Source organism: Ceratotherium simum, chromosome 17 (assembly GCF_057802395.1).
Source record: "Ceratotherium simum simum isolate JZ-2026a chromosome 17, ASM5780239v1, whole genome shotgun sequence".
Lineage (NCBI taxonomy): Eukaryota > Metazoa > Chordata > Mammalia > Perissodactyla > Rhinocerotidae > Ceratotherium > Ceratotherium simum.
This window is the reverse complement of record NC_141916.1, coordinates 12,926,169-12,952,947: the sequence shown is the minus strand read 5'-3', so window position 1 is coordinate 12,952,947 and position 26,779 is coordinate 12,926,169. Positions and strand designations below refer to the sequence as shown.

At 43.3% G+C, this 26,779-nt stretch overlaps 3 protein-coding genes across 5 annotated transcripts in view; 1 reads left to right on the top strand and 2 right to left on the bottom strand.

The window, feature by feature from the left end:
- SARNP (SAP domain containing ribonucleoprotein) overlaps positions 1–15,892 on the bottom strand; it is a 44,753-nt gene extending 28,861 nt beyond the window's left edge. The window contains exons 1-5 of the mRNA XM_004429210.3: positions 15,718–15,892; positions 6,333–6,432; positions 4,608–4,654; positions 4,320–4,387; positions 636–687 (exon numbers count right to left, since the gene is read on the bottom strand). Of these exons, the coding sequence (XP_004429267.1) occupies positions 636–687; positions 4,320–4,387; positions 4,608–4,654; positions 6,333–6,432; positions 15,718–15,753 (303 nt within the window). The 5' untranslated portion in view covers positions 15,754–15,892. The remainder of the gene's footprint in view (positions 1–635; positions 688–4,319; positions 4,388–4,607; positions 4,655–6,332; positions 6,433–15,717) is intronic.
- Positions 15,893–15,977: 85 nt separating this feature from the next.
- Positions 15,978–18,621, top strand: ORMDL2 (ORMDL sphingolipid biosynthesis regulator 2). Of its 2 annotated transcripts, none has more exons than XM_004429213.3 (4): positions 15,978–16,168; positions 17,062–17,236; positions 17,405–17,556; positions 18,140–18,621. In XM_004429213.3, exons 1-4 carry the CDS (start codon positions 16,035–16,037, stop codon positions 18,273–18,275), a joined length of 597 nt encoding a protein of 198 aa, XP_004429270.1. In that variant the 5' UTR covers positions 15,978–16,034; the 3' UTR covers positions 18,276–18,621. The 2 variants fall into 2 exon arrangements, with proteins under 2 accessions (XP_004429270.1, XP_087298389.1); XM_087442263.1 differs by having other exon boundaries at positions 16,079–16,164.
- A 231-nt stretch (positions 18,622–18,852) lies between these two features.
- Positions 18,853–26,256, bottom strand: DNAJC14 (DnaJ heat shock protein family (Hsp40) member C14). 2 transcript variants are annotated; one of them, XM_004429212.3, is made up of 7 exons: positions 26,067–26,256; positions 24,147–25,613; positions 21,057–21,163; positions 20,726–20,845; positions 20,218–20,378; positions 20,033–20,135; positions 18,853–19,822 (listed from the first exon to the last, which is right to left on the bottom strand). In XM_004429212.3, the coding sequence occupies exons 2-7, from the start codon at positions 25,554–25,556 to the stop codon at positions 19,612–19,614; spliced, it is 2,112 nt and encodes a 703-aa protein (XP_004429269.1). In that variant the 5' UTR covers positions 25,557–25,613; positions 26,067–26,256; the 3' UTR covers positions 18,853–19,611. The 2 variants fall into 2 exon arrangements, with proteins under 2 accessions (XP_004429269.1, XP_087298386.1); XM_087442260.1 differs by lacking the exon at positions 26,067–26,256 and adding an exon at positions 25,874–26,025.
- Positions 26,257–26,779: the final 523 nt, after the last annotated feature.

Here is a 26,779-nt window from a genome sequence, read left to right as displayed (position 1 = left end):
AGCAAACACAAAAAGACTACTATTACATTCATGTCCTCAAAAACAAAAGGGAAGGAATAAAATAAAACCCACATTCAGCACGAAGCCAAGAAGACAAAAGCTGTGTTTGGTTGACCTTTGAAAAGGGATCAAAGGAACAGCTTGGTTCTAACACTAGTGGTACTCTTTCAGTCAGAAATGAGGCTGTGTTGTCCTATACCATCTCTACTTGAAAAGAACACAGATCTCAACTAGAATCTAGTTTCTGAGACCATGAAACAGAATCCAGAGAAATTTTAATCTCACCAGCTAGCAAGCAGTAACTTGAGAGTGACATCTTTTCCCTGTTACTTTTCATCTCTTCCAAGGTACAATCCTCCCAAACTCTAATCTTAGTTTGTAAACATCTTAGAGAGTTACCACTAAGAATAAGACTTTATACAAAAAAGACTTGGGCTTCTTCAAAGGTGAATATGTCAGCCCAAATATTTTCCCAAATGTAGCTGGTGGAAAAATGTGTCAATACCAAAATCTGTCAATACTAATTTTCTGCCCATGAGTAAATTTTTTAAAGTGATGATACAGATAGAATAAAGGGTAAGAAACAGAAAGATATATAGAGAGACTGCTCTTCTACTAGGGAGCAGAATACCTACCTCAGTCTGTGGTATTTCAGATGTAATTTTTACCACTTTCTTCTCTGCTGCCCTGGAAAAGAAAGATTTTATAATTTATTTATTTATTTATCCCCCAAAGCCCCAGTAGATAGTTGTATGTCATAGTTGCACATCCTTCCAGTTGCTGTACGTGGGACGCGGCCTCAGCATGGCTGGACAAGTGGTGCGTTGGTGCGCACCCAGGATCCGAACCCGGGCCACCAGCAGTGGAGCGCGCGCACTTAACCGCTAAGCCACGGGGCCGGCCCAAGAAAGACTTTAAAAATCAGAAAACTAACACTCTCAACTGAAACCTTAGAATTCTATACAAATTCATCTGCATCATGTCCTATCCCAAATCTCTCCACTCCGCCTTAGTCCAAAAACACATGAAGCCCATTAGAACTTCAGTTCCCTGAACTATCATCTACTGATCAGAGTTCAAATAACAGACTAATCTACTTTGCTCAAGTATAAGAAAGTAATCGGGAAAGAGGTCTGGTTAAATACATTGGGGCTGAAGGGAAATAGTCAAACGACATCGGAAACCATTTCATTTACTTTTAGGAACTTTATTTCTGGACTAACGACTATTCCTCCAACCCTCATTTAAATACCAGCTCTCAACTTTCACCACAACAACAATTAATGAGTGCTCTACAAGCTCTGGTTTCCTTCTTTTATAAATCTCTTATTTCTCCCACAGGGACTGTAGCTCCAGCTGTAATAGTCAAAGTGGGACAAATAAAAATCCCAAAGGGAATCAGAAGAAAAAAGGCTAAGGGAAGTTTGAATTAGGAAAACACGGTAAGTTACTAGTCAAAAGGTTTAAGAGAAAACAAAAGAGGGGGGACCATAGGGGCGGGAGACAAATTCGGAAGTACCCAGGATAAATGGAAGGGCATTAACCTTCCACCAAACAGCTCTCATAAAACTGTGGGTCATAACCAGTCTCATTAAGGTCCCTCATTTAGAGACATGGGCAGCTTTTGTTCCAATATCCTGGACACTTTTCCCATTTGATGCCCTGAAAGGCAGTAATGGTTTAATGGCATTTTCAGAGGAAGCAATTCTGGAACAGGAACTTACTCTCTCCTCCATCCTTTTGTTGGAGGTCCATGGACTGACAGATAAGCAATGGGTGCCCCCTGCTGACCGTAACTAAGTCTTACAATATTGAACTGCCTGGGCTGGAGAAAATTAAAAAAAAAAAATCCAACCAGAAACAGAGGTATGTTTTTGGAGAACCTCAAGCCAAAGAGGAAGCAAGAGGATGCCCTTTTGAACGTTCAAGGGACCTAAATTAGCACTGAATATTCTGACTTCTAAAGACATTTCTGAATTCTCCCCACTTTTGGGCCATCCTTCCCTCCTCAACCCTCTGTCTTGTTCTAGCAGAAAGGGACAATGAAGTTTAATGTTTTACCTGAAGTCCAATGCCATTAAGAAAGCTGTCCTCTCCACCAACCCCAGGCTAATAACTTCCTCCACATTCCCATCTTGAAGCACCATCATTGTAGTACACCTCATGGCAGAAAAGGAAGCCCAGAGAGGAAGTTCCCTTCTGCTATGTTCCAACTCCCTCAAATACAATTAAGCTCAAGTAATAAATATCACATTCTGGGACTCACGGGAAATTTCCTCTCTTCACTGAGAAATTTCTCTCCTATCCACAGTCATATACAAAACATTCTCCAAACTATAGGGACCCAGAATCTTTCTGTACATACTTGAGTCTAACTACTACTATCCCTCTAAAAAGCAGAATCATCACCCCCACATACTTTCAATCTCCTTGTTTAGAAATTCATTAATAAAATTAAAGCCCTCTAAACAGGAGAATTACAAATTTTATATATTCTAAGGATAATGAACTTCTACAAATTTTCAAACTTCATTATTTTTAACCCACACAAGCCAATTACCCCTGTATTTATCAGATCTTTCTTCTTGCCCCAGAAGTCCCCAAAATATCTTTATTTTAAAGCTATCCCATAAGCCATTTTCTCAAAGCACGTAAACCTCCTATGATGGAAGACAACTAAAAAAAGCTTTAGAAAGCAATTATACTTGACGAAATCTAATAAAACATTAAATGCACATTCCCTGTAATGTAGTAAATCCACTACTAGGAATTTATCTTATGGACATACCTACATAAGTATAAAAATAGTTGCATAAGGACATGCAGCATTGTATTTTTTGCTATTATGAATAACCTAAATGTTCATCAACAGGAGACTGGTGAAATTATTGTTCATCCATAGAATAAAGTACCATTAGCTACTAGAAAGAATGAGGTTCTAAGTTGATAACTACTAAATCTGGGTGATGGGTACATGGGGGTCTATTATACTACTTTCATAACTTTTGAATATACATGCAATTTCCCATAATAACAATCTAAAAAAAGAGACCTATCACTTACTAGGATAATTATCCCTATTTCATAGGGTTGATGTGAGGATTAAATTGAGAATACATGTAAAACACTTAGAACCCTGCGTAGTATATAATTAACATTTAAATAAGGACATTATTATATGATGATACAGAAAGATCTCTAGATGTGAAAAAATCAAGAAACCAACAATATGCAGTGTATGTATCTATATACACATAAACACACACACCACATAAAATATTCCAATAAAGTATACTGAAAATCTCTGAGAAATCAGATGAGGGTGGAGACAAGGGGTATTAAATTTTCAATTTATATACTCCTGTCTGTACTGTTTAACTTTTTACCAGTACGCATATTGTCTTTTATAATTAAGGGCATTAATACAGCTATGAGGAACAAAAATGTTAAAAAGGACTCATCTGTTCTTAATGTGCTGGAGTATAAGACAGCCAGACATTTGTGGAAAAAGCCCCAAATAAAAGATGTTTATGATCAACCTTGTGGGATGGTTTAAATAAATCAAGATCCACTTTCAGGGCCAGCCCAGTGGTGCAGCTGTTAAGTGCGTGCACTCCGCTTCGGTGGCCTGGGGTTCACAGGTTCGGATCCCGGGCAGACTCTGATGCACCGCTTGTCAAGCCATGCTGTGGCAGCATCCCATATAAAGTGGAGGAAGATGGGCACGGATGTTAGCTCAGGGCCAATCTTCCTCAGCAAAAAAGAGGAGGATTGGCATCAGCTGTTAGCTCAGGGCTGATCCTCTTCACCAAAAATAAAATAAATAAATAAATTAATTAATTAAATAAATAAATAAATAAATAATAAAAGATCCACTTTCTACTCTAGTACTTTGTCCTCCCCTCCTCCACTGTCAATCAAAAAGGAATAGAGAACACAGTGTTACCCGAGAGACATATCCTTTGCTCTGCACCCTCCTTCTTTACAAAATTCCTTACATGCAGAGGATCTGTATGATTCTCTATGCAGAACGAGACTCATCTATTATGGTGATACAACAAAGGCTAGGAGAACTAAACTTTGGCTGTACTTGAAAAGTCTCCTGGTCCTAATTATCTATTACTAACCCAGAGACAAACTACTTTGCTTGACTAGGACCATGTACTTGGAATGAAGTAGACGCTTCTGAAAATGTATGATCTAATGGGAAATGACAAAGCCAACGGGAATGTATAAGAGGTAAACAGAGTGAAACATTAAACCCCCAAAAACCCAGAACTGTCTGCTCTGTATTCAGATTATAAAAAAGGGATAGTTACACATCAACAGTTTTTTCAGGGGGTTCTTCCTCTTTGACAGGCAGTTCTATGGGCTTTGGTTCTTCTTCCTAAAACCAATGAAACAAGATGGTTAACATAAATCAAGAGTAAATATTCGTCAAGAATATGAAAACTCCAAAATGAACCCTTCTTTCAGAACTTTCATTCCCACTCTATGCTCCTCTAACGAATTAGTATTTAAGCCCTCTAATGACTGATGTTAAGTAATGTGGCCAAGGTAGCGGCACATTGCCAGGCGAATGACAAACCTCACTCTCTCCAACTCACCTCTGTTTCATCTCCCAGTACATCTTCTTCATTTGCCTCCTCTTCAGCTAAAGAATATTAAAATATTCAGGTCAAGCCCTGCTACACCACCATCCTGATCACCGTACTTAGGCTAAAATTATAATCATTTTGCTTTCCCAAAATAAAATTCAATCATGAAGGCAAAACTGATGTTCATAAAATTTGCTCCACATGGAGAAGATAAAAGTGTATTCTCTACCTAACATTAATGCAAAGTTGAATTCCAGTTGGACTGAAGAACTAAATGTGATGAGGTCAAACTATAACATTAATAAAAAGTAATGTGGGAGAATATCTGTAAGATTTAGTGGTGGGTAAGGATTTCTAAAAAAAAACCCAGAGGCAAAAGTAATATGCAAAATATCGCAGATTTTTCAAAACTAAGGAAGGATACCATAGAAGAAACAAATGACAAAGAAGATATTTGTGTCTAAAACCAACAAGGGAATAGTTACTAGAATATATAAGAAATGCCTGCAAACTAACAAGCAGGTTATCGGAACTCCAACAGAAAAATGGACAAAGGAGAAACCCAAAGAGCTATGGACATCATAAGTGTTTAAACTTTTTAATAATTAGAGGAATGCAAACTGAAACAACCAACAGATTAGCAAAAATTAGGCCACTTGATACCATAACGCCAAGTTTAGGTTTGTGGAGGAGACAGAAGAACCCTCATGCACTGATGATGAGAGTGTAAGTTACAGAGTAATTCTAGAAAACAATTAGGCAATGCTTAGTCATATTAAGTATACATTTATGACTAGATATTAATTAGCAATCCCATTCCTGGGTATATATCCCCGAAAGACTCTCATATGGGAAGATAAAGGAACATGAAAGAAATCATTCAGGAGGGAGAATAGGTGCCTGTCACTGGGTGAATTAAGTAAAATGTGGTAGATTCCATGCATCTTAGAACAGTATGCAGAAATTGGAATCAATAAACTAGATGACCACACAGCCACAGGCCACATGAATACATCTTTAAAAAAACATTAGAGAAAAAAGTAAGAAATAAAGTAAGGATATGGCCTCATTGACAAGTATATAAAAATATTGTACACCAAACAACACTACATGGTTTACAAGGACAAAGACAAAAAATATGTATCACATTAGAATGGCTGCCTGAGGGAGCTGGGGGGAAAGGAATGGGAAGAAAAGGGAATAAACAAATAAAAATTAGAGAGGAGACTTGTACAACTTGAACAAGAGTACGCCTCAAAAGAAGTTGTTTTCATTTTGTTTTTAAAAAGGCAAAATTAGAGAATGTCTGAGCTAGAAGGGACAGGAGATTACCTAGGTTTACGGATTTCAAGGGTGGAGACACCTGTCTCATTTCATAAATCAGAACACTTAGCCATGTAAACAGTGACTGTCCAAAGTTACCTAGTAAATTTCTGGCATAAGAGGAATTAGAATCCAAACCTTCCAATTTTCAGTCTAGTGATACCTGTTTTATCATACTTCCTTTTAACCAACTTCCTGAAATAAAATTACATCTTAAAAAAAGGGGGGAGGGAGTATTTCTTTCCATTATAACCACTATTTTGGATGACCAAGAGTTTTCTTGATATAGTTAATTAGGAGCTTACAGTACATCACCAACAACCTAACGGAAAAGAAGAAATCTTCCATATGGCAGAGCCTAAAAATTAATCCCCTCACTCACATCACTCTTTGCCTCCACAAAGCACTCACCATGCTCTTCAAGATATGCCTGGAGCCTGTTGATGAGATCTTGTTTTATTCCCTTGGTCTCCAAACCACGAGCAAGACATTCCTGCTTTAGTTCAGCAAGCTGAGAAAACAGAATAAAGCTTTTCCTTAGTTAACAGAATGAACCTAGGGGGAGCTGGTGGGAGGGGGGTTGCAGGAGAGGTAGTTCTCCCAAGAAAGGAAAAGAAAAGAAAGTTCAATCCCAAACTACTGCTCTTAATCCCACCAAGCCTCTGGGTCCTCAAAGATGGTCCACTGCCCCCTAACAATATTCAATATGCAAGAGGACTTTTCTAACAGATGGTGAAGAATAAATATCCTATTTTAGTAAAATTCTGATCTATTCATGCAACTACTTATTATTACAAATTGTTAGCTATTTCTGAGGGAAAAAAGGTTTTTTTCCTGAAAAATTACTGTATCAGCTAGTATATGGAAAGAATGAATCTTTAAGTAGAAAATCCAATTATCTAAAAGAAGATTATTCTTACCATCTATTTTCCCAGATCCTTTATTGCAATCTACTATATACATGCAGACAAGTCTGACCACTGTAGAATTAGGTAATGTGTTGGCTAGCTTAATGTCAACAACGAATTAACTAAGGATCTATGTCAAAATGGAAAAAAATATCTAATGGCACGCCACAGAGTTCTGTTGAAGATTTTTAAATCAGTAATTTGACTAAAGATATAACAGGTATGCTTACCAACTTTGCAGACAATAGAAAGAGGAAGAATTGATAGATTACTGACAGAATTAAGCTGGTGGGGGAGGCTCTTCAGGGAGAACAATGAGCCAAAATGAAGATTCAATTTAGAAAGAATAAGGTATACCTATAAAGTACCACGCTTATATTCAAAACAATTTAAATTGTTCAAAAACCAGATGAGCAAGATCTGGCTCAAGAGTAATTCAAAGGACAAAGACCTGAGGGTTTTTGATGATTACAAGTGCAAAGAGGGTTAACAGTATGATTTGCCACCAAGGTAATTCTAGTTTATGGGTAACTGAAAAATAGAGTCTATATTAAATGATGTAACAGTCTTACTGGGCTCTATGTTCTTATTTTAAGAAGCATAATGACATGCTGATCCAAGGAAAACAAGCAGGAAAAAAAAAAGGCTCCAGAAACCCTATATGCAGACCAGTACACAAGCAGATGTTTGGCCTGAAAGAATACTGGTTTTGAAGTACAGATCTAAGACCAACCAGTAGAAGAAGTCAGAAAGCATATTCCTATAGAAGAAAGAACTTTACAACTTTTAAGGGAATATGCTGGGCATCTCTAAAAGGTTTTCAATCAAGGGAGCATTTGGAAAGGAGAGGGGAGTCTTTTTGTCCTACAATGATTGGGCAGGTGGAATATTCTGTGAGTGGGGCAGGCAGGTAGGGATACTGTGTGGAGAACTGTCTTACTCAACAAGCCAACAGCACCCTCTATTGAGAAACATGGTAAGTAAACCTACTAAAAGTATGGAGTGGCTGCATAGCATAACATGGCCTCTGAAGTCAGACTACCTGGGTTCAAATTCCAGCTATACCACTTATGGCTGTGTAATCTTGGGTGAGTAATTTAACTTCTCTGTGCCTCAGTTTCCTATGAAATGGGGATAATGCAACAATACCTATACCATAGTGTTGTTATGAAGATTAAACCAGCAAATATTTGTAAAGCATTTAGAATAGTGCTCGGCAGCTAGTAAGTACTTTATAAGTGTTAGACACTGCCTGAAGGATTAGACAAGATTAGACAAAATCTTTTCTTCTTATATTTATGAATTTCACAGATCAATATATTTTTAAATAGGTAGGCTGACAGAGCTGCCAACTTTTTACAATATTCCAACCAGGTCATGGACTGATACTTTTGTAAAAAACAATAAAAACCAGTCACTAGAAAAATGGTGATACACTTGGACGTAGCAGTGATGTCAAATTGTTATAAGTTTCTAAAAGCTTACTCAATTGTTTTTACTTATCTCATCACTAACCAGTAACAAACAGCTGGTTCATGGACCAGCACTGGCCTGTGGACCATACCTTGAATAGTATTAACCTGCAATCTAAACTCTAAGTGATCCTAAAGTCTATTTCTTAAGTCAGAATCTCAATCTTTCCCATGTTGGTACTTTATTTCTTTATTTTTTCTTTATTTTCTTTCAGCTTCCTGGAGAATAAGTCTTTTGATTTTAGTTACACTTTAAAACTTCTGTTGGTTTGTTATAAAAGTATCAAGTTCACTGTAGAACAGTTTAAAAATTCTGAAAAGTATAGAGGAAAATAAGTCTTATGCACTAAGAGATCATCTAACATTTTATTTTATTTTATTTTATTTATTTTTTTTTTTAAAGATTTTATTTATTTATTTTTCCCCCAAAGCCCCGGTAGATAGTTGTGTGTCATAGTTGCACATCCTTCTAGTTGCTGTATGTGGGACGCGGCCTCAGCATGGCCGGAGAAGCGGTGTGTCGGTGCTCGCCTGGGAGCCGAACCCGGGACGCCAGCAGCGGAGCGCGCGCACTTAACCGCTAAGCCACGGGGCCGGCCCTCATCTAACATTTTAAATATATCATTGGGTGGGTGGGTGGGTGGGTGTGGGGGTGTGTGTGTGTGTGTGTGTGTGTGTGTGTGTGTGTGTGTGTGTTTAGAGGGTGTCGGCTGTTTCTTTACAAAGCAGTACAGCTTCGTTATTTCCTGTAATTCCTAATCTTCCTCAGAAGTCTCCATTCCTTCCCCCCTCCCTCTGGTTTAAGCAACATCTTCTGGTCAATATTCAGGCAATTCAAAGTTCAAAGTTCAACTTTCTTTTTTTTCTTTTTTTGTGAGGAAGATTAGCCCTGAGCTAACATCCATGCCAATCCTCCTCTTTTTGCTGAGGAAGACTGGCCCTGGGCTAACATCTGTGCCTATCTTCCTCCACTTTATATGGGACACTGCCACAGCATGGCCTGACAAAGTGGTGCATCAGTGCACGCCCAGGAGCCGAACCCAGGCCGCCAGCAGCAGAGCACAAGCACTTAACCACTACGCCACGGGGCCGGCCCTAAAGTTCAACTTTCTAATAGAGTTGTTCCTCCCTTCTCCTTCCTTCCCAAAATTGTACCTAGATATAGGCAAAAGTTTACAAAAATTTCCAGATGACAGAGTAATGGACAGTCAGTGATGGTTTTTGCACAGGATGCTGATCTGGTACAGTCTGATCTAGACTTGGAGCTGACTGATTGGATTAATTGGTTGTTTAGCGTGGATAGCATTCATCACTGCTGACCACTGACCTTGCCATTGCCTTTGGTCACGGATATTTCAGCCCCCATGGGCTCTAGTCCCTAACCTTAGGTCTCTGGCTCATTTAGCAGTCTTCTCGGCACCTCCATGTCGCCTCTCTGGTCAAATGAGAATGTCACATACAGTTTTTACACAATGTTGTATTACTTCAGTTATTATATTAGGGGTTCTGCTCATATACTTGGACATTATTTCAAAAGGGAAATAGAGGGGCCGGCCCTGTGGCTTAGCGGTTGAGTGCGTGCGCTCCGCTACTGGTGGCCTGGGTTCAGATCCCAGGAGCATACTGACACACCGCTTGTCTGGTCGTGCTGAGGTGGCATCCCACATACAGCAACTAAGGATGTGCAACTATGACATACAACTATCAACTGGGGCCTTGGGGAGAAAAAGGGAAAAAAAGGAGGATTGGCAATAGATGTTAGCTCAGGGCTGGTCTTCCTCAGCAAAAAGAGGAGGATTGGCATGGATGTTAGCTCAGGGCTGATCTTCCTCAAAAAAAAAAAAAGGGAAATAGAGGAGTAAAAACAAAATAGCTGAAAATGAAGTCATTTCTTTTCGTACTTTTCACTTCGATACAATTATGTTAACAGAACAAAAACCTTTTAAAGCCTCAAATAAGAACTAACGTAATATCAAACCTTACCCATTTTTATATGCATTTGACTTTAAAATATTTTAAAAGAAGATATTTAAAAAGCAAGGTATATTGTGTGAATTATATCTCAATAAGGCTATTTCAAAAAACTAAATTATAGGGCTGGCCCCGTGGCTTAACGGTTAAGTGTGGACGATCCGCTGCTGGCGGCCCGGGTTCGGATCCCAGGCGCGCACCAACACACCGCTTCTCCGGCCATGCTGAGGCTGCGTCCCACATACAGCAACTGGAAGGATGTGCAGCTATGACATACAACTATCTACTGGGGCTTTGGGGGAAAAAATAAAAAAAATAAAAATTATAAAAAAACCAAATTATAGAACATTATATACAAAATACTGACATTACTGTAAAAAATAACGTGCACTCACACACACACCCCACCCCCCACCCCACATGATGTATATACACAAGATGCCTAGACAAGAAACAGATAAGGTTGAATCTGGCAAGAAGCTTGTCGAGGACAAGTGTAGGAGGGCAACTTTTTACCAGACACCATCTTGTACCTTTAGAATTGTGAACTTGTGTATGAATTACCTATTCAAAAAATAATTTCTAAAAATCTTATTTTTCAGTATCAATAAGGCATTTTCCATTCTACCAATCAAACCTACAGAGAAAGGACTAATCAATGACCACATAATACATTTGACATTAATTAGTCATTGCCCTGTGATTTCTTCTAGTTTACTAATCTTGAATTTTTATTCAAATCTTTTTCATCTGTTATCTCTCGATCTGGTCGGTAAACTCTTTAAGGGCAGAGACGTTTTATATCATTTATAACATTTCATACAATAGGAACTCAACTTTATTTTCAAGTATTAACACATGCCAGGCAAAGGGCTAAGTACTCTGAATGTTACTTCCTCATTTAATCCTTACATCAAGCCTATGTGGTTGGTATTATGATCCCATTTTATAAATTACGAAAATGAGGCTTAAAGAGATTCAATAATTTGCTTAAAAAAAAATCACACAGCAAGAAAAGAGTGCAGTCAATATGCCAGCTCAGGTCTCTCTGATTTAAGCCTAATCTTAACTACCAAGATGCTAACACCGCTCTCATGCTCGCTCACTCTCCCTCTCAACAAGGTAGTCAAGTGATTTTTTGTAAATTTAAGTCAGAACATGTCATTCTTCTATTAAAAAAATCCTTCATTGGTTTCCTATCTCAATAAGGGTAAAAAGCCCAAGTCCTAATGATCACCCATAAAGTCCTCTTAAAACACTTTGCACAAGGCTCACTCCTTCAGGTCTCTGCTTAAACATCACCTTCTCAATGAGGCCTTCCCTAGTCACCCTATTTAAAATTACAATACCCTTCTTCCCACTGTACTCCCTATCCCCCTCTTCCTATTTTTCTCTACAGACACTATTTGACATACTATAAATTTTACTTACTTATTGTGCCTTCCCCCAGTAAAGTATAAGCTCCATGACAGCAAGAATTTTGTCTGCTTTGTTCATTGCTGTATCCCCAGCACCTATGGTAGCCGGCACATAGCAGGCATTCCATAAATATTTTTTGAAAAAGTCTCAAATCTTTATTATTAGCTCTCAGCCCCTGAGCAGGAGACCCACATTTCCAACTGACTACTAGATATCTCCAAGAGCATGTCTCAAACACACTTAAGCCCAAAAGTGAACTTATCTTCTCTCCTCCACAAAACTGGCTTCTCCTCCTCCCAACCTAGACTAAAGGTATCACTACTCAAACCTTAGAGTCATCTTTTATTCCTCCCACATCCAATTGATCTATAAATACTTACAACTCTATATCCCAAATTTCTTTCAAATTCATTCCCATTCTAACAGGAACGACCTTATTTCAGGTCTTACTAAGTGTAAGAAAAAATAAAAAAAAACTGCTGTCCAGTTTCACTTGACAAATAATTATTGAGTACTCACTGCGTGTCAAGCATTATCTTAGATACAGGGAAATAATCATAAGCAAAACAAAAAGAGTTTCTGCCCACATGAAGCTTATACTCTAGTAGAGAAACAAGGCAATCAATGATCATACACATAATGTTTAACTGAAAAAAAAAAAAGTACAGGTTCCTAGAAAAGTGGTCTCACCATGTGCATAGACAGGGAGAACCTTTCCTACCTAAGGGTTTCTTGGGTAAATGATATCCGAAAGGCAACCAGTAGTTAAGTTGACAAAAGTATGGCGGACGGGGGTGACACGAGCACTGCAGCCAAAAGTATGGGTTAAAAGTTCTAGGTTCTGAGGTAAGGAGAGGCAGTAGTACACAGTGACTAAGAACATAAATTTTGGAGACAGATTGCCCGGATCTGAGCCACCACTTACTAGCTGTGCGACCTAGGGCAAGTTAATTAATCTCTCTGAGCTTCTGTTTTTCTAATTTTGAAATGAGGATAACAGGCGTTTATCTTATAGGGTTATTGTGAGAATCAAATCAGTTAATTATGTAAATAGCTTTGACCAGTGTTTGCCATATAGTTAATGCTATGTAAGTGTTAGCAATTAACGAACAGAGCTATTCTAAGGAATGAAATAAAATAAAGCCACTGTGGTTGGAGTGTGAGAAAATAAGCTGGAGAGATTGGCAGGATATAATTAAAAGGTTTTAAGCAGGGGAGTGAGTACTACAATAAAAATCTAACCGGTGAAATCTCTCCCTCTCCAGACCCCATTCTCGGTACTGCCAAAAGAACACAAAACTGATCATATCAGCTCCTCCTTTCAAATTTCCAAAGGCTCCCCATCTTCTGCCTACATGACAAACACTAAACACCTTACACAACTTAAAGGGCCCTTTTCAATATCACTCCAATCTACCTTTATAGTCACACAGTTCACCGACTTTCCTTTCCAATCTTCAACCAGTAACATATACGCATTACGCTTCAATATTACAAATGTCTCACTGTTCTAAACACTCTGACACTAGTTCTGACACTTTGACCTTGTCGTTCTCTCCTTGCAGTAGTCCTTTTCTTCTTTTTTTTTTTGGTGAGGGAGATTGGCCCTGAGCTAACATCCATTGCCAATCTTCCTCTTTCTGCTTGAGGAAGATTGTCCCTGAGCTAACATCTGTGCCAATCCTCCTCTATTTTGTACATGGGAGGCTGCCACAGCATGGCTTGATGAGTGGTGTTGTGCAGGTCCATGCCCAGGCCGCCAAAGCAGGTGATCTTAACCACTACACCATGGGGCCAGCCCCTGCAGTAGCCCCTTTGCTCACCATTGACTGGAGATCTGGTACTATTACAGTTCAAGGAATTTTCACCCACAATTCAGTCTCTTTCCAACTGTGTTAGAACGACTGCATTTCTACAGAATCATCAGAAATTTGCAGTTGACGTGAACTTACATATCAATTCAGATAGAAAATATTTTTCCTTCCTACTTCAAAGCTTGTTCCTTTCCTCTGAGAACCCTACTAAAGCCCCAAATTCTCCTAGTAAAAATGGAAAGACTTTTTAAAAAAGAAATAAAACCCTAAGTCAACCCAAAAGTCAGGATCACTCCATCAAGATCAACAGTGGAACCAAACATTAACTGTCCTGGAAGTTAGAATTAAAGGCATGGGTTCTTAACCGGAGGTCCATGGACTCCTCAGGGCTACAAGGTAGTTTTATGAAGCCCCTCAAATCGCATGCAAAGTATGTGTACATGCTTTTTTCTGGGCAGAGGGTCCATATCTTTCATCAGAGTTTCAAAGATATCTGTGACCTCCAAAAGGTTAAGAAGTGTTCTAGAGAAAAAGCAAAGACAAGCAAATGTGATTAAAAGAGTGAATCCTTTTCAGGCTGTCAGGAGTGCCTCATGCTCTTTCAGTCTATAATACCTGAAATCAGGTCAAAGGACATTATCCAACCAAAATCAAATTTAATATAGACCTGACAAATACAGGTTTCATGGAAGAAGGAACTCCATAAACCCATACAAAAATCCATAAACGCAAGTCACAAGGCTGATGACTTAACTTCAGGAGCTTCAAAAATGGGACTAATTGGAAGAAAACATTAGATCTTCTATTCATATTTCCTTTTTATCTCATTCATTCAAAAATTCCTTTTCTGTACATCTTTCATAACATACATAACAGTATGGCAGTACATAATTTATATAAGTAAGTACTATACTTATAATGGAGGTGACTGCTCAATTTTTTTTACTTATCGTGATATTACGAGACTACCGATATAATCTACACATTTCAGTACCGCTAAATTGACAGTAACTCCAGGATAACACAAAAACCCACTAGTATACTTTAGAATCCAAGCATAAGAAATCTATTAGCTTTCACAGAAAGGCTAATTGGTGTCAACCAATAAGTGACTAAAAGAAGCTCTCCCTATCCTTACTCTCACACTTTTTTTTTAAAAGATCAGTTTTCGGATTCCGCTAAATCAGCCTGGTTTATCCAAGGTTCCCAGAACGATGTGACCAAAACACCTGATGGGAAAACTACTTGTGAAACCACAAATGGACAACTAATCAAGATATTCTCAATTCACCCTAAAAGAAACTACTCTTTTCTTCCAGGAAAATAATCATTTAAATGTGAGAAAACTACCAAGATTCCCAAAAGACACAACTTAAAACAGCTTCTGTGGTGGAGAGTGGCACCCAGCGGAGACACCAACAGAGGCAAGGTCCATCCCCGATATGAAACGGGACAAAGATAACCCTAACCTCGGAAGTGCTTTTCCAAAATATCCCAGCTCTGAGCGAGTTGTCCCTCGGGTAGGGGATGCGGGGGCGGGGGCGGGGGGAGGCTGGCGGGAGGAGAACCGTGTGAGAGAACGCGAAAACTTTTCCGTCTGCGGGATCCGTGCCTTCACTAACTCTAAGGTCTCCGAAACCCAGGCTTCCACGCGGAGGCCTATCTTCGGAGGCCTCTCCTCAGGTTTCAAAGTTCGCCCCGGGGGCGTAACCCCACCTAAAAAAAGGAGTAGAAGCATTTTCTGGATCACGTTTGAGACCTAGACAGACGGAAAACACAAAGGTGCCACCACCTGCTAACGGGAATCTCAGCTTCGGACGACAGACAGGAGAGCATCAAGCCAGGGAAGAAAAAGGGGTGCTAGGTCCGGCGTGGGGCGAAGAGGAGCGGACCACTGACGTAATGCAGCTTCGAGGAGAAACGAGGAGGGAGGATAACAGGTTGAAGGCGCTTACACCAGCCGGTGGGGAAAGGAAACGGACGACACAACGATGAGGAAGGGAGCCGGAATAACGCGAGACAGCCGTGAGAAGAAATGGGAAATTAGGCAAGGCGTATGGGAAAGATGGGAGGCACAAAAGAAAAGAACTACGAGGGGAGCCGGAAAACGAAGTGGAAAAGCCCGTAAAGAGAACATGTAGGAAAAGGCGCAAGCCACCAGCAGAATTCAGTCCCCAGAGAGCCCAGCTCAGCCCTTCCCCGTTCCTGCTACCTTTAGCTTGTGCAGCTCCACCGTCTCCGTCGCCATCTTGTTACCCCTCCACTCCGCCAGGCCCCCACCCGCTGCCTCCGCCTCCCGGAGCTCCCGCCTGGGCGCAGCCAGCCACGGCCGACCAATCGCTGCCACTCTTACTCCCACCTCGGACCATCAACTCTCCCCGTTAGTCAACAGCTGGCGTCGCTCTCACTCCTCTAAGCAGCTCTCCCCTCCTGTCTCTGAAGGTGGGACAGGGAGGAGGGCGGCTTCTGCACTTTCTGAACGACTTAAGTGGCGACCAATTGTGCGTCTCCAATGCAGACCACCAGCCAATGGGTGGCAGCAGCGCTGATTCTGCTCCACCAATCGGGAGAGTGCAGATGGGCGAGGGCGGCTGCTTCCTGGAGATCGCAGGTGTGGAAGCGAGCCCTGCGCCCCAGGCTGAACGGGCTTCTGAAGCAGGCAGGTAGGGGCTGCCGGGAGACTGGAACGGGGTGCCGAGAAAAACGATGGGAGGCAAAAGGGGAGGGGGCGGTGAGTGGAGCGGCGGCGAGTTAAATACCGAGAGAAGAGCGCTGAAGAGAGCCCGGAGGGGAGCCAACGAACGAGAGAGGGAAGCTGGGAGGAGCACAGGGCGGGTTCAATACTAGGATTCAGGGAATTTTAGGTAGAGAGGGGCGGATAAGAGCTGCTTCTTACTAGGCATCATCAACGGGCCAAGTTCAGACGACCAGAGCCGCCCCTGGAGTCGGGGCTAGGGCTCCATCTCTCGAGACGCTGAGCTTAGGTCTCATCCTATCCAAAAGCCTTGGTCAAATTCTTGCAGCGCCCCAGGCTTGAGAGAAGGAATTGGGGTGCTGGCTGCTTACGTGCCAAGGGGCTGACAGAACGGGCAAGCCCCTGAGGAAAAGGTGGGGATTAGAAGTAGCTTTACCCCTCTTTCTCCTCCGTAATGGTTCATTGTTTCCCATGACCCTCTTCTGGAATTCTGGGTGTATGTAACCTCTTATGATTTCTTATTAACGTCTTCAGGAAAGTAAAGTGAGATACTAATGTTTCCCTTGCTCCTTGAAGCAGGTGCCCCAAGCTTAGGCTTACTCCTTCAAGTTACAGTTGAAGTGTAAGGATCAGAGTAAAAATTACCATTATATGTCTCTAAAATGCAGAGAGGACTCTTCGTGCCTTTTAAGTTTTTTCCCCCAAGTCTTCAGTTTTTCCTTTGTGCATGATGGGGAAGTTCTTTCATTCTAATAGAGTTCAAGGGATTTTGGCTATTCAGAAGACAACTTCGGGAACAAACTCAAAGAGGGGTTGAGAGGAAATTGAGTTAGACTCCTGTCTGATCCCCTACTGTGGTAGGATGAATGTGGGGGTGGCACACAGCGAAGTAAACCCCAACACTCGAGTGATGAATAGCCGGGGCATCTGGCTGGCCTACATCATCTTGGTAGGACTGCTGCATGTGGTTCTACTCAGCATCCCTTTCTTCAGCATTCCTGTTGTCTGGACCCTGACCAACGTCATCCATAACTTGGTGAGCACTAAACCATGCCCTTTTACCCACCCCAGGCCTTTCCAAACCAAAAACAATAAAATCATCAATTATTTGGGGATTTATGTCTTCCTTTTGGGATCTTAGCATAATTCTTTGGCTGAAGGACTACTTTCTGCCCCCTCACACTGCCCCCTTCCCTCCTCCCAGGCTATGTATATCTTCCTACATACTGTGAAAGGGACACCCTTTGAAACTCCTGACCAAGGAAAGGCTCGGCTACTGACATACTGGGAACAGATGGACTACGGGCTCCAATTTACCTCTTCCCGCAAATTCCTCAGCATCTCTCCTGTTGTACTGTGAGTCCAGGGGGAGATATGGGAGATGCTCCAAGAGCCAGGTACAAAGGCCCACAGGGAAGCTTTAGAAAAGCAGACTACTCACTCAGACCCTTTGAAGATATTATGGTATACTAGGTCTAAATCTAGAGAGAGTAGTAAAAAGTAGAATACAGTACTCAAGCATCCCTTGCTGCCTCCTTAGTGGTAGGGGACTGAGAAAAGATAAAATACCAAGTAAAACCAAATAATTTTACACTTCCAAAAGAAGTGAATAAATAAAGGTAGAACTGATGTAAATCTGTAAAAACTAACAGTGGGGAGTGGAAGCAAAGAGGACTCTAACAGTCATATAGGCTAAAACTGCTTCAGCTGTCATTTGCCACATGTCATTAACAAAACACACACAAACTAACTTATAAATCTCCAGTTAAAGGTGCTATCTGATTATCTCCCCAACCCCAAAGTAAATACTGTTAGTAGAGCTGGACTATTTCAGACATCCTAGGACTATTTCATTTAAAATAGAAGAGAAAGTCACTGGAAAGGCATGAATATGGATAGGGGAGGCCAACTTCACTCAACCTATTTCTTCTCTCCCCAGCTACCTCCTGGCCAGCTTCTACACCACGCATGATGCTGTTCACTTCCTCATCAACACAGCCTCATTGCTCAGCGTACTGCTGCCTAAGTTGCCCCAGTTCCATGGGGTTCGTCTCTTTGGCATCAACAAATACTGAGGGATGGGGCTGGGGACGACGTTGGAACAAAGGGCTGCGACATCCTTCCCTTCTCCATACTGTCTTCTATGTCTTGAAAGCCTCAGAACTATACAACCTTTCCCAAACTCCCAAGAAGAGAATAGATTGGAAAATGCAGCTCCCTGGGCCAAGCCCTGCTAGGAACAGGTTTCTTTGAATCAGGAAAGGCAGGTGAGGTAAGGACCAAATCATTCTCATCCACAGCAGGAAGCCATGTTTGGGCAGCTTTGTTTGGTAATTAAGTTTTTCCATAGCTTCCACCCCCACTATCTTCTAGCTCTGTTCTGCTATGTATGTTCCTTATAATAAAGATCATTTTTTTTCAGATATGGCTACAGTTTGGTCAGCAGGAAGGGTAGGAAGATGTCCTCATAAGGCTGGGGAAGAAAGATGGAACAGTGATTTACTGTACAAAACTTCTTTAAGGTATTTTTTTTATCCCCTCTCCCTTGGTCCAGTAGGAGGTGCCCTTCACGCGCAGCTAACACTTAGTAGGGAAAGGATTCTCAAATGAGAAAAAGGGCTCCAGCTATATGGGCAAAGAAGAGAGGGAAGATACAGGTTGCCAGTTATATATTTATAGAAAGATAATCCCCTGGCTTTAAATAGATATGTACATACAAATATGAACAAACTTAAAAAAATACAAACCCTTGGATCATAAGGGTGCCGCTGGGAGCCCCTTTATCCTTCCCCCTCACCCAAGGGCAAAGGGCATGAGTCGCTTTTTAAAAATTACTAGTTTTGGCCATCCCTGCAGCAACAAGCATGAAGTTGGGTGATGACCCACAATGGTGCAAGTCAGAGGAAAAATTCAGAGTTCCCACTCTCTGAACTCTAAATATCTCCTATAATTAGGGCTACATGCTTTCTTGTTCTGTCTTTTATCTAGTATACTGGAGTAAAGGAGGGGGCTCCCTTCTGAAATGGGTCAAGAACTAAGATAGTTTAAAAAGGGGAAAAAGTCATCTGCTCTGGAAGCAAAAGACAAGACAAAGGCATACAGACCCTAGGGAAATACCCAGTTCCCACACCACTATGGGGAATACTGTCCAGCCCAGGCCCAGGCCCTCGGTTCTTTGCTCTAGCCACCCCCTATTTCTTTGGTATTGTCAGAAGACAAGATTCAGTTCCTGGGTGCTGGTGGAGGAGGGAGAGTGGTTCCAGGGCTTCCTACAAGTACTGAATGAACAATTTGAGCTTAAAATTTTCCCTTTTTTAAATATTTAAAAATAAACAAATCAAACTCCATCCTGTGCTGTACACAGCCCTTTTGACTCCCTGACATTGATCTGAGGAAAGAAGAGACGGGGTGTCAACGTTGGAAGGGCCTCCTCACTTTCTTCCGCCGCTTCGGTTTGGCTTCTCCCTTGGGTACTGTGCTGTTGGGCTTGGAGGCTGCAGTGGCCCCAGGGCCAGGCTGAGGAGCTGCAAAGAAGTTTCCGTTAGACATCTGGCCTGGGGGTACTTGAAAGATCCGGCTCAAGAAATCCTGAAGGTCAGCAGGAGGGGCATCTGGGGTGGCTCTGAGAGGAAAACAGAAAGAATAATGAGACGAGATATTAAGAGTCATATGGTTTCCTATGTTATCTATTTATACCTAAGTTAAAGATCTACTGGGTTAGTTGCCAAACTTCTTAAAGGGTGAGACATCTAGGTGTCCTAAACAGCATGTTATCTGAAACCATATTCAGAACTAGAATAGTAGATAGATTATTGAAAGAAATACCACCTACCTCTGCCGCCCACTGGTGCCTGGAATCCGAGAACCAAATGAGATGTGATAGGGGACTCTGTGAGTATCTGGGGAGATTCCCACACGCTGGCATCCAGCCCACTCTGCAAGCATGAGAAATAATTAGCCAAAACATCACAGTTTTGAGCATTTATGAGCCCATATGTCTAGAGGACAGATGCGTACCTGTGATGTCATACACTTTTCCATCCATCAGCGCAAAGTAGGTGATCTTGAGGCCCAACATGCTTGACTCTGCCCAAAAGTCTCCTTCCTCAGCAGGATGCAGCCTATTACACTCAGCACAGTATCTGGCACTCTTAGGTTCCCGGTCCATTTCAAACCTCCTGCAACCCAAAAAAAGGACAATTCCTTAATAATTTGTGAAGCCTAGGGCATTGCTGTAGTCTCATCATTACTGACAAACATGGATGAAACATCTAAAATTATCTCCACTGAGTTGTTACATATGCCTACGTACACCCTGCCCTCAACCTTCCATCTTAAAGCTAAAATTTTTTTTTCTTACTACTAATTCAAATCCCTAATCTCTTGACAATATAGCAAAAGTAGAAACCTCAGGGTCTTTTTATTCACCATCTGTATCCCACAACTACCAATAATACTCACAAGGAAAGTCTTTGGCTACCTGATCCCTAAGCTGTGGCTACCCCATTCCTGTCATATTTCATACCTATGCTTTCCCTGGCATCGGCTGCACATCATAGTATTCATTGCCTCTTTGAGGTCATCCTGCAGCTTCGACAGAAACTCATTCACTGACCGGCTCAGCTCATTCTCTGCCATTCGTTTCCTAAGAGAAGAAAGGCTTTGTAAGTCAGAGGGTATTGAGAGAGGGACAAAGGGAGACAGATCTTTTGGCCTCTTGAGGTGCCTGGTCAGCTAGAAAGACAAGCAAGCTCAGCTCTCTCCACTTCAGAAGGCCTCCACCCACAAGTCCAGGAACCTCTGCTATTGAAGATTATTCATTTACCCCACCTGATAATTTCACATCTCCAACTTACATTTCATATTCCTTCCGCCTTTCAGGGTTACTGACAATGTCCCAAGCTGCCCGCAAAACCTTGAAGGCCTCCTCAGCCCTGGGATGACGATTTTTGTCAGGATGAACCTACCAAGAGAAAGATTTTATGACAAACCATTCCAAGCCTCTCCCCATCTTGGGTCAAAATAACCTCATATCAAAAGGTTCTCTTTCACCTTCCTTTTAGAGAGCCAGTATAGCTTAATGATTAACTGCTCTGGCTCTGCAGATAGATCTGGGTTCAAGTCCCAGCTCTGTTACTTATTAGCTACATCTTTTATATATATATAAAATATTTTCTATATCATGGATTGTTGGGAGTATTAAAGGAGAATATTTGTGAAGTATATAGCACAGAATCTGGCACTAAGGTGATCCGCCATTCCAGTGTACTTGGGATTGTCCCACTTTTAGCTCTGCTAGTTCATATCTCAGGAACCCCTCTATCCCAGGCAAATGTGATGATTGGTCACCCTACCTGGCACATGCATACTGAGCCCTCACGTTTTAACTTTATTGTCAATCATAAAGTAAGAGTTCCAAAGATATGACATCCTCAAACTCATTATTTTCTAACTAGAAAATTCTTATATCTACTCAAAACTTCCTACAATAGTTTGCCTTTCTGTCCCAGAAATGAAATAGCATATTATGATCCTCACGGGCTTTTTATCCACTTTTCAGCCTTTTCTCCAAGACAGATAATATCCTCGCTTCCTGATTGGTCCCATCCTCATTCCCCAAAAATGCAAAGAAAAAGCTAGTCTCCTGACTGATGCCAGATAAACAGAATGCTATTAAATCTCCCACATTCCCAAGCTTATACAACAGCCTTTTAGTCATGGTCACTCTGGGGCCTAATAAAGGCAGTGAGAGGTTCTATAAAAGCAGCCCACTTGGGGCCGGCCTTGTCGCTTAGCGGTTGAGTGCGCGCGCTCCGCTACTGGCGGCCAGGGTTCGGGTCCTGGCGCACACCAACGCACTGCTTGTCCAGCCATGCTGGGGTGGCGTCCCATGTACAGCAACTAAGAAGGATGTGTAGCTATGACATACGGCTATCTACTGGGGCTTTGGGGAGAAAAACAGGAAAAAAGGGAGGAGGAGTGGTAATAGATGTTAGCTCAGGGCCGGTCTTCCTCAGTAAAAAAAAAAAAAGGATTGGCATGGATGTTAGCTCAGGGCTGATCTTCCTCATCAAAAAAAAAAAAAAAAAAGCCCACAGATACACTCTGGCCCAGAACAAGGGAGAACTTTGGGGTGTGGGGCAGATGTATTGAGGATCAGGGAACTTAACCACATCTCTATCCAAGAAAGCAAGTTGAAAATGAGAATTTTTGTAAGAATGATATTCCCCACGAGAGGATGTCTGCTGAAAGACATGAAGGTGAGAAAAGAGCTCTACTATTAGTAACAATTTGAGGGTAAGCAGTTGTTCCCCACTCTAAGAATATCCCACGCTATCCACTAAGGGGCATGCATTTCCCACCAAATTCATTTAGTCCTGTTTTAGTATATGTGCTGCCGAAGCGAGCACTCATTTAGTCCTCTGGTAAGGTATAGGCCTGGTACTTTAGTGTGCCTTGAATGGTTAATTTTCGGAAACCCCGTTGCTCATTCCTCTTTGGTATCATGCAACCGCTCAGGTAATTTGCACACTGATATTTTACCATTCCAGTTCCATAAACTCGGTCAAATAGGCCCCCCGTGCAATTTACACACATTACTTATATTCATAATATAGTTTTACTTGTACAGAAATAACAATCATACATAAAAATAGCAACCTAATATCTACTTCTAATAGCAATTTGATTGCATGCTTGTATTAAACCATTTCCCTCAAGCATATGGTGTGTCACAATTCCCACCTGTACCCCCCTTTATCAATAAAAGCAACCATATTTTTATGTGTGACACACATACACACATGACTCTCTATGATTTATGTTCCATTCTCCTTCCCTTTCTCACTCTGGGTTGCTGGTCTTGAAATAGCTTGTTTTCTTGCATCTGGTCCTGGAATAATCACATACACTCCCTGAACGTTCCCACACTAGGTCCACACTTGCCTCTCTGGGACAGATAGATGGATTTCCCCGTGTTCAAAAAACCCTCATTTGTTCAGAGGAGAGGAAGTGCCAGGCTTTCTGACGAGGCCTCTTCTCCACCCTAGTCAGAGGGACTTCACCTGGATATTCCCTGGTGAGTGAGTCCAACACTGCTAGACATACCAGGTTCGTTTCTTTTTGTTAAGAAAAAGAATCTCGGGCCGGCCCCGTGGCTTAGCAGTTAAGTGCGCGCGCTCTGCTACTGGCGGCCGGGGTTCGGATCCTGGGCGCACACCGACGCACCGCTTCTCCCGCCATGCTGAGGCCACATCCCACATACAGCAACTAGAAGGATGTGCAACTATGACATACAGCTATCTACTGGGGCTTTGGGGAATAAAAGGAGGAAGATTGGCAATAGATGTTAGCTCAGAGCTGGTCTTCCTCAGCAAAAAGAGGAGGATTAGCATGGATGTTAGCTCAGGGCTGATCTTCCCCACACACACAAAAAAGAAAAAGAAAAAGAATCTCATGACAAAAAACTTAAAATGAAGGGAAAGTCAGATTCCATAGTAGAGGGGGGAAAGTCTTTATGACTTTTTCCTAAGAATTAAAGTTACTCTTTGGCCTCAGGTTGACTTTCTATTCTGCCTTTCCTTTATTCTACTCTCCCTAAAATTGGAACAGAAAATAAAATATGCGAACAAAAGATGAACAGGAGGGGCCAGCCTGGTGGCGCAAGCTGTTAAGTGTGCGCGCTCCGCTGCAGCGGCCCGGGGTTTGCAGGTTCAGATCCCGGGCGTGCACCGACGCACTGCTTGGCAAGCCATGCTGGGGCAGCGTCCCATATAAAGTGGAGGAAGATGGGCATCGATGTCAGCCCAGGGCCAGTCTTCCTCAGCAAAAAAAAGAGGAGGATTGGCAGATGCTAGCACAGGGCTGATCTCCTCACAAAAAAAAATAAATAAAATTAAATTAAAAAAAAAAAAGATGAACAGGAAACAGAGGGAAAAGGTACTCACCATCACTGCCAGCTGCCTATAGGCCTTCTTCAGTTCAACATCTGATGCTGTGGCTTCAACCCCCAACACATGGAAAGGGTTTAGCTCATCCTCAGGAACCCCAGCCATGGTCAAGAGTCGAGCCACTTCCTCTTCAGGCTGGCAGTAGCGCCCACCTGCTACCGGTGCATTCCCCTGCCTATTAGTCCTCTGCTTGAGCCAAGGTAACTCCAGCCAACCCCACTGAACTATTCTTACCAGCTGCTGCCATGGCCTGCTGTCTCTCAGCAGAACCAGGCAGTGCTGCAGGGTGGGAGAATCCAGCCAAGAGAAGAGCCAGGTGGCTTTACCCCTCCAGCCTAACCGGTCGCCCAGTCCCACCAGAAACCGCCAGCCCAACTGCAGACAGCCCAACAAGAGGGCCAGAGCCAGGAGCAGCAAAGCACCCAGTAGCCTAAGAAAACGGGTGAACAGCCCTGTCCCACAGCATAAACCTTGGCTCAGAAATTGGAACATCACCTGGGCCCAGCCCCCAAGCCGCCCTGCCCAGACTCCCACCCAGACTCGAAAAAGGTCCAGATCACTGCCTTTCAACTGCCTGCATGCATAGATGAGATGGCCACAAGTTTCCACATACTCTCCCACCAATACCAGCAGTTCGATCAGCCACCAGAAGCCTGCCTGTCCAAGCTGACACAGTTCCTCTGCTCCCCACAACCCCAGGCCTCTGCGCTTATCTGCCTGACTTCGTTTCCGGCCCAGCCGATGTCGACCAGGGGTCCTGGGATCTCTGCGTCCACCCTCCCGAGTATCCTCCTTGGCCTGAATGCGGTGCCGCTGTCTCCGGGGTGGAGGTTTCTTTCCACTGGGCACACGTGAAAAATCACTGGTAAATTTAAGAGGTTCTTCATCATCATATTCCTCTTCCAATTCTTCATCTTCCCCCAAAGCTGAAGAGGTACAATGGTGGCAAAAGTTGCTAGAAGAGCTCTCTCCTCCCTGAGAGTAAGGCCCTTCAGAGATTCCAGGGGTTCCCTGGCAGTTGCAAGCAGATGGAATGGAAAGAAAAGAAGGGTTCCCATCCTCCTGGTACCCAACCTCATTCTCTTTTGAGAGTTCCTGGTCCACTCCTGACTCTTCTGAAGATGCCTCACTCTGATCAGGGTCTTCGCCATCCCTAGGGGGTCCTGGACCCCTTGGGGGGCCATGGCTTGGATCCGACCAGTGGGCTGGATTTGGGGGCTGTGTGTACTTAGGACTAGAGTCCTCTGTGAGGCAGCGGGTACCATTAGAAGCAGGCTTCGCTGAGTCCCTGAGTCCTGAGAATGAAAGTATTTCAGGGTCCACAGAGGGTCCTAAAGTCCTGAGGGAGGCACCACCGCTGTGGTGGGCTCCACACAACCCTCTTTCTCCGGGGTGCTTCTGGGCCATGACCCCGGGGGCTTCCTGAGGATTTTAGGTCACAGCCATCCTGGTAAGTTCTGATGCCTGTAACAAAGGTATCAAGGTGGGGATGATCAAGAGAAAAGCTAAATAATCTTAAATTGAGGATATATGTAATACACCCACCTCCCTTGTTGGCTTATTACCCCTAGCAATAAGCCAATACTACATTAACCACAACCCTGATCCCTCCCCCACTCCCTTCCCCAACACCACCCCCTCCCCCCGCGCCGCCTCCAAAGCCCCTTAGTTTTTCTTCTTTCCCCAGAAAGCTATAATCTTGAATCAAGGAAAGAGAGAGGTACCGCAAAGGGCGTGGTCCTGGGGTCACTCTTGGGAAAAAGGGGAAGACGGCCGGAAAAGGGGGCCGCACGCTGCCAGAAAAGGGTGGGGACCGTGCAGCCCTTAAGGAAAACCTGGGGGCGGAGCTTGGGGTTTGCCCCTAGAGAGACTAGCAGGGAACCCTCGGGCTGGGTAGAGGGGGCGAAGGTAACGTACCGAAGAGCGGCGGTAACTCCTCCCCCTCGAGCAGCTGGGCCTAGGGCCAGGGGGAGCTACGAGAGCAGCTCCCCCGGCTCCGCCTCCCGCTCCCGCTCTGCTTCCGTCTTCCGTGCCCGCCGCGGCCGCCGATCTACGCCCTTCCACTTCCGGGGTCACCAGAGAAGAGACGGGAAGGAAAAGAAAAAGCGGTTGGCGGAGGCGCGAGCCAGTCCAGCAAGCGCTGAGTCAAATCAAAGGAGGCAGTCCTGAGGAAGCACTGGCCCCGCCCCTTAAAGGGCCCTCTGCCGCCGGCCTCCGCGTGCGGGAGTAGGATCCCCGCAAGTTGCACCGCTGAAAGCGAAGCAAGTGGGCGCTGCAGCAGCGCCTGCGGACTGGGGGCAGATTCTCAGGCTTCCTCTGGCTGTATTCTTGGGTTTTGCCGAGACTGGAAGATAGCCGACAGCCACCGAGCCACAGTCTGTTTCCCTTGCAGACAGAACCAGGGAGCGTAGAGAAGCCACCGCCCTGATCCCTTCCCTGCTGGCTGTAGCGAGGACAGAGGCCCTTTTGTATCATGCGGAGGGGAGGACGCCCCGGGCCAGCCCCCGCCCTGGCCCTCCTGCGTTGCCCTTTCTTTCCCAGCAACCCTCGGCCTTCCCAGCGCCTGACCCAGCTGGCGAATTGCCCCGTAAAACTGCAGCTCCCACGGCCCGGATCTGCCCCTCTGGACG

Coding starts and splice junctions, on each gene's coding strand:
- DNAJC14 (XM_004429212.3), bottom strand. CDS start 25,556: ATGGCCCAGAAGCACCCCGGAGAAAGAGGGTTGTGTGGAGCCCACCAC. Junction 21,164..24,146: donor ATAGGCAGCTGGCAGTGATG/GTGAGTACCTTT, acceptor TTCTCTTGGTAG/GTTCATCCTGACAAAAATCG. Junction 20,136..20,217: donor AAAAGTGTATGACATCACAG/GTACGCATCTGT, acceptor TCATGCTTGCAG/AGTGGGCTGGATGCCAGCGT.
- ORMDL2 (XM_004429213.3), top strand. CDS start 16,035: ATGGGTGGCAGCAGCGCTGATTCTGCTCCACCAATCGGGAGAGTGCAG. Junction 16,169..17,061: donor CGGGCTTCTGAAGCAGGCAG/GTAGGGGCTGCC, acceptor CTACTGTGGTAG/GATGAATGTGGGGGTGGCAC. Junction 17,237..17,404: donor CCAACGTCATCCATAACTTG/GTGAGCACTAAA, acceptor CCCTCCTCCCAG/GCTATGTATATCTTCCTACA.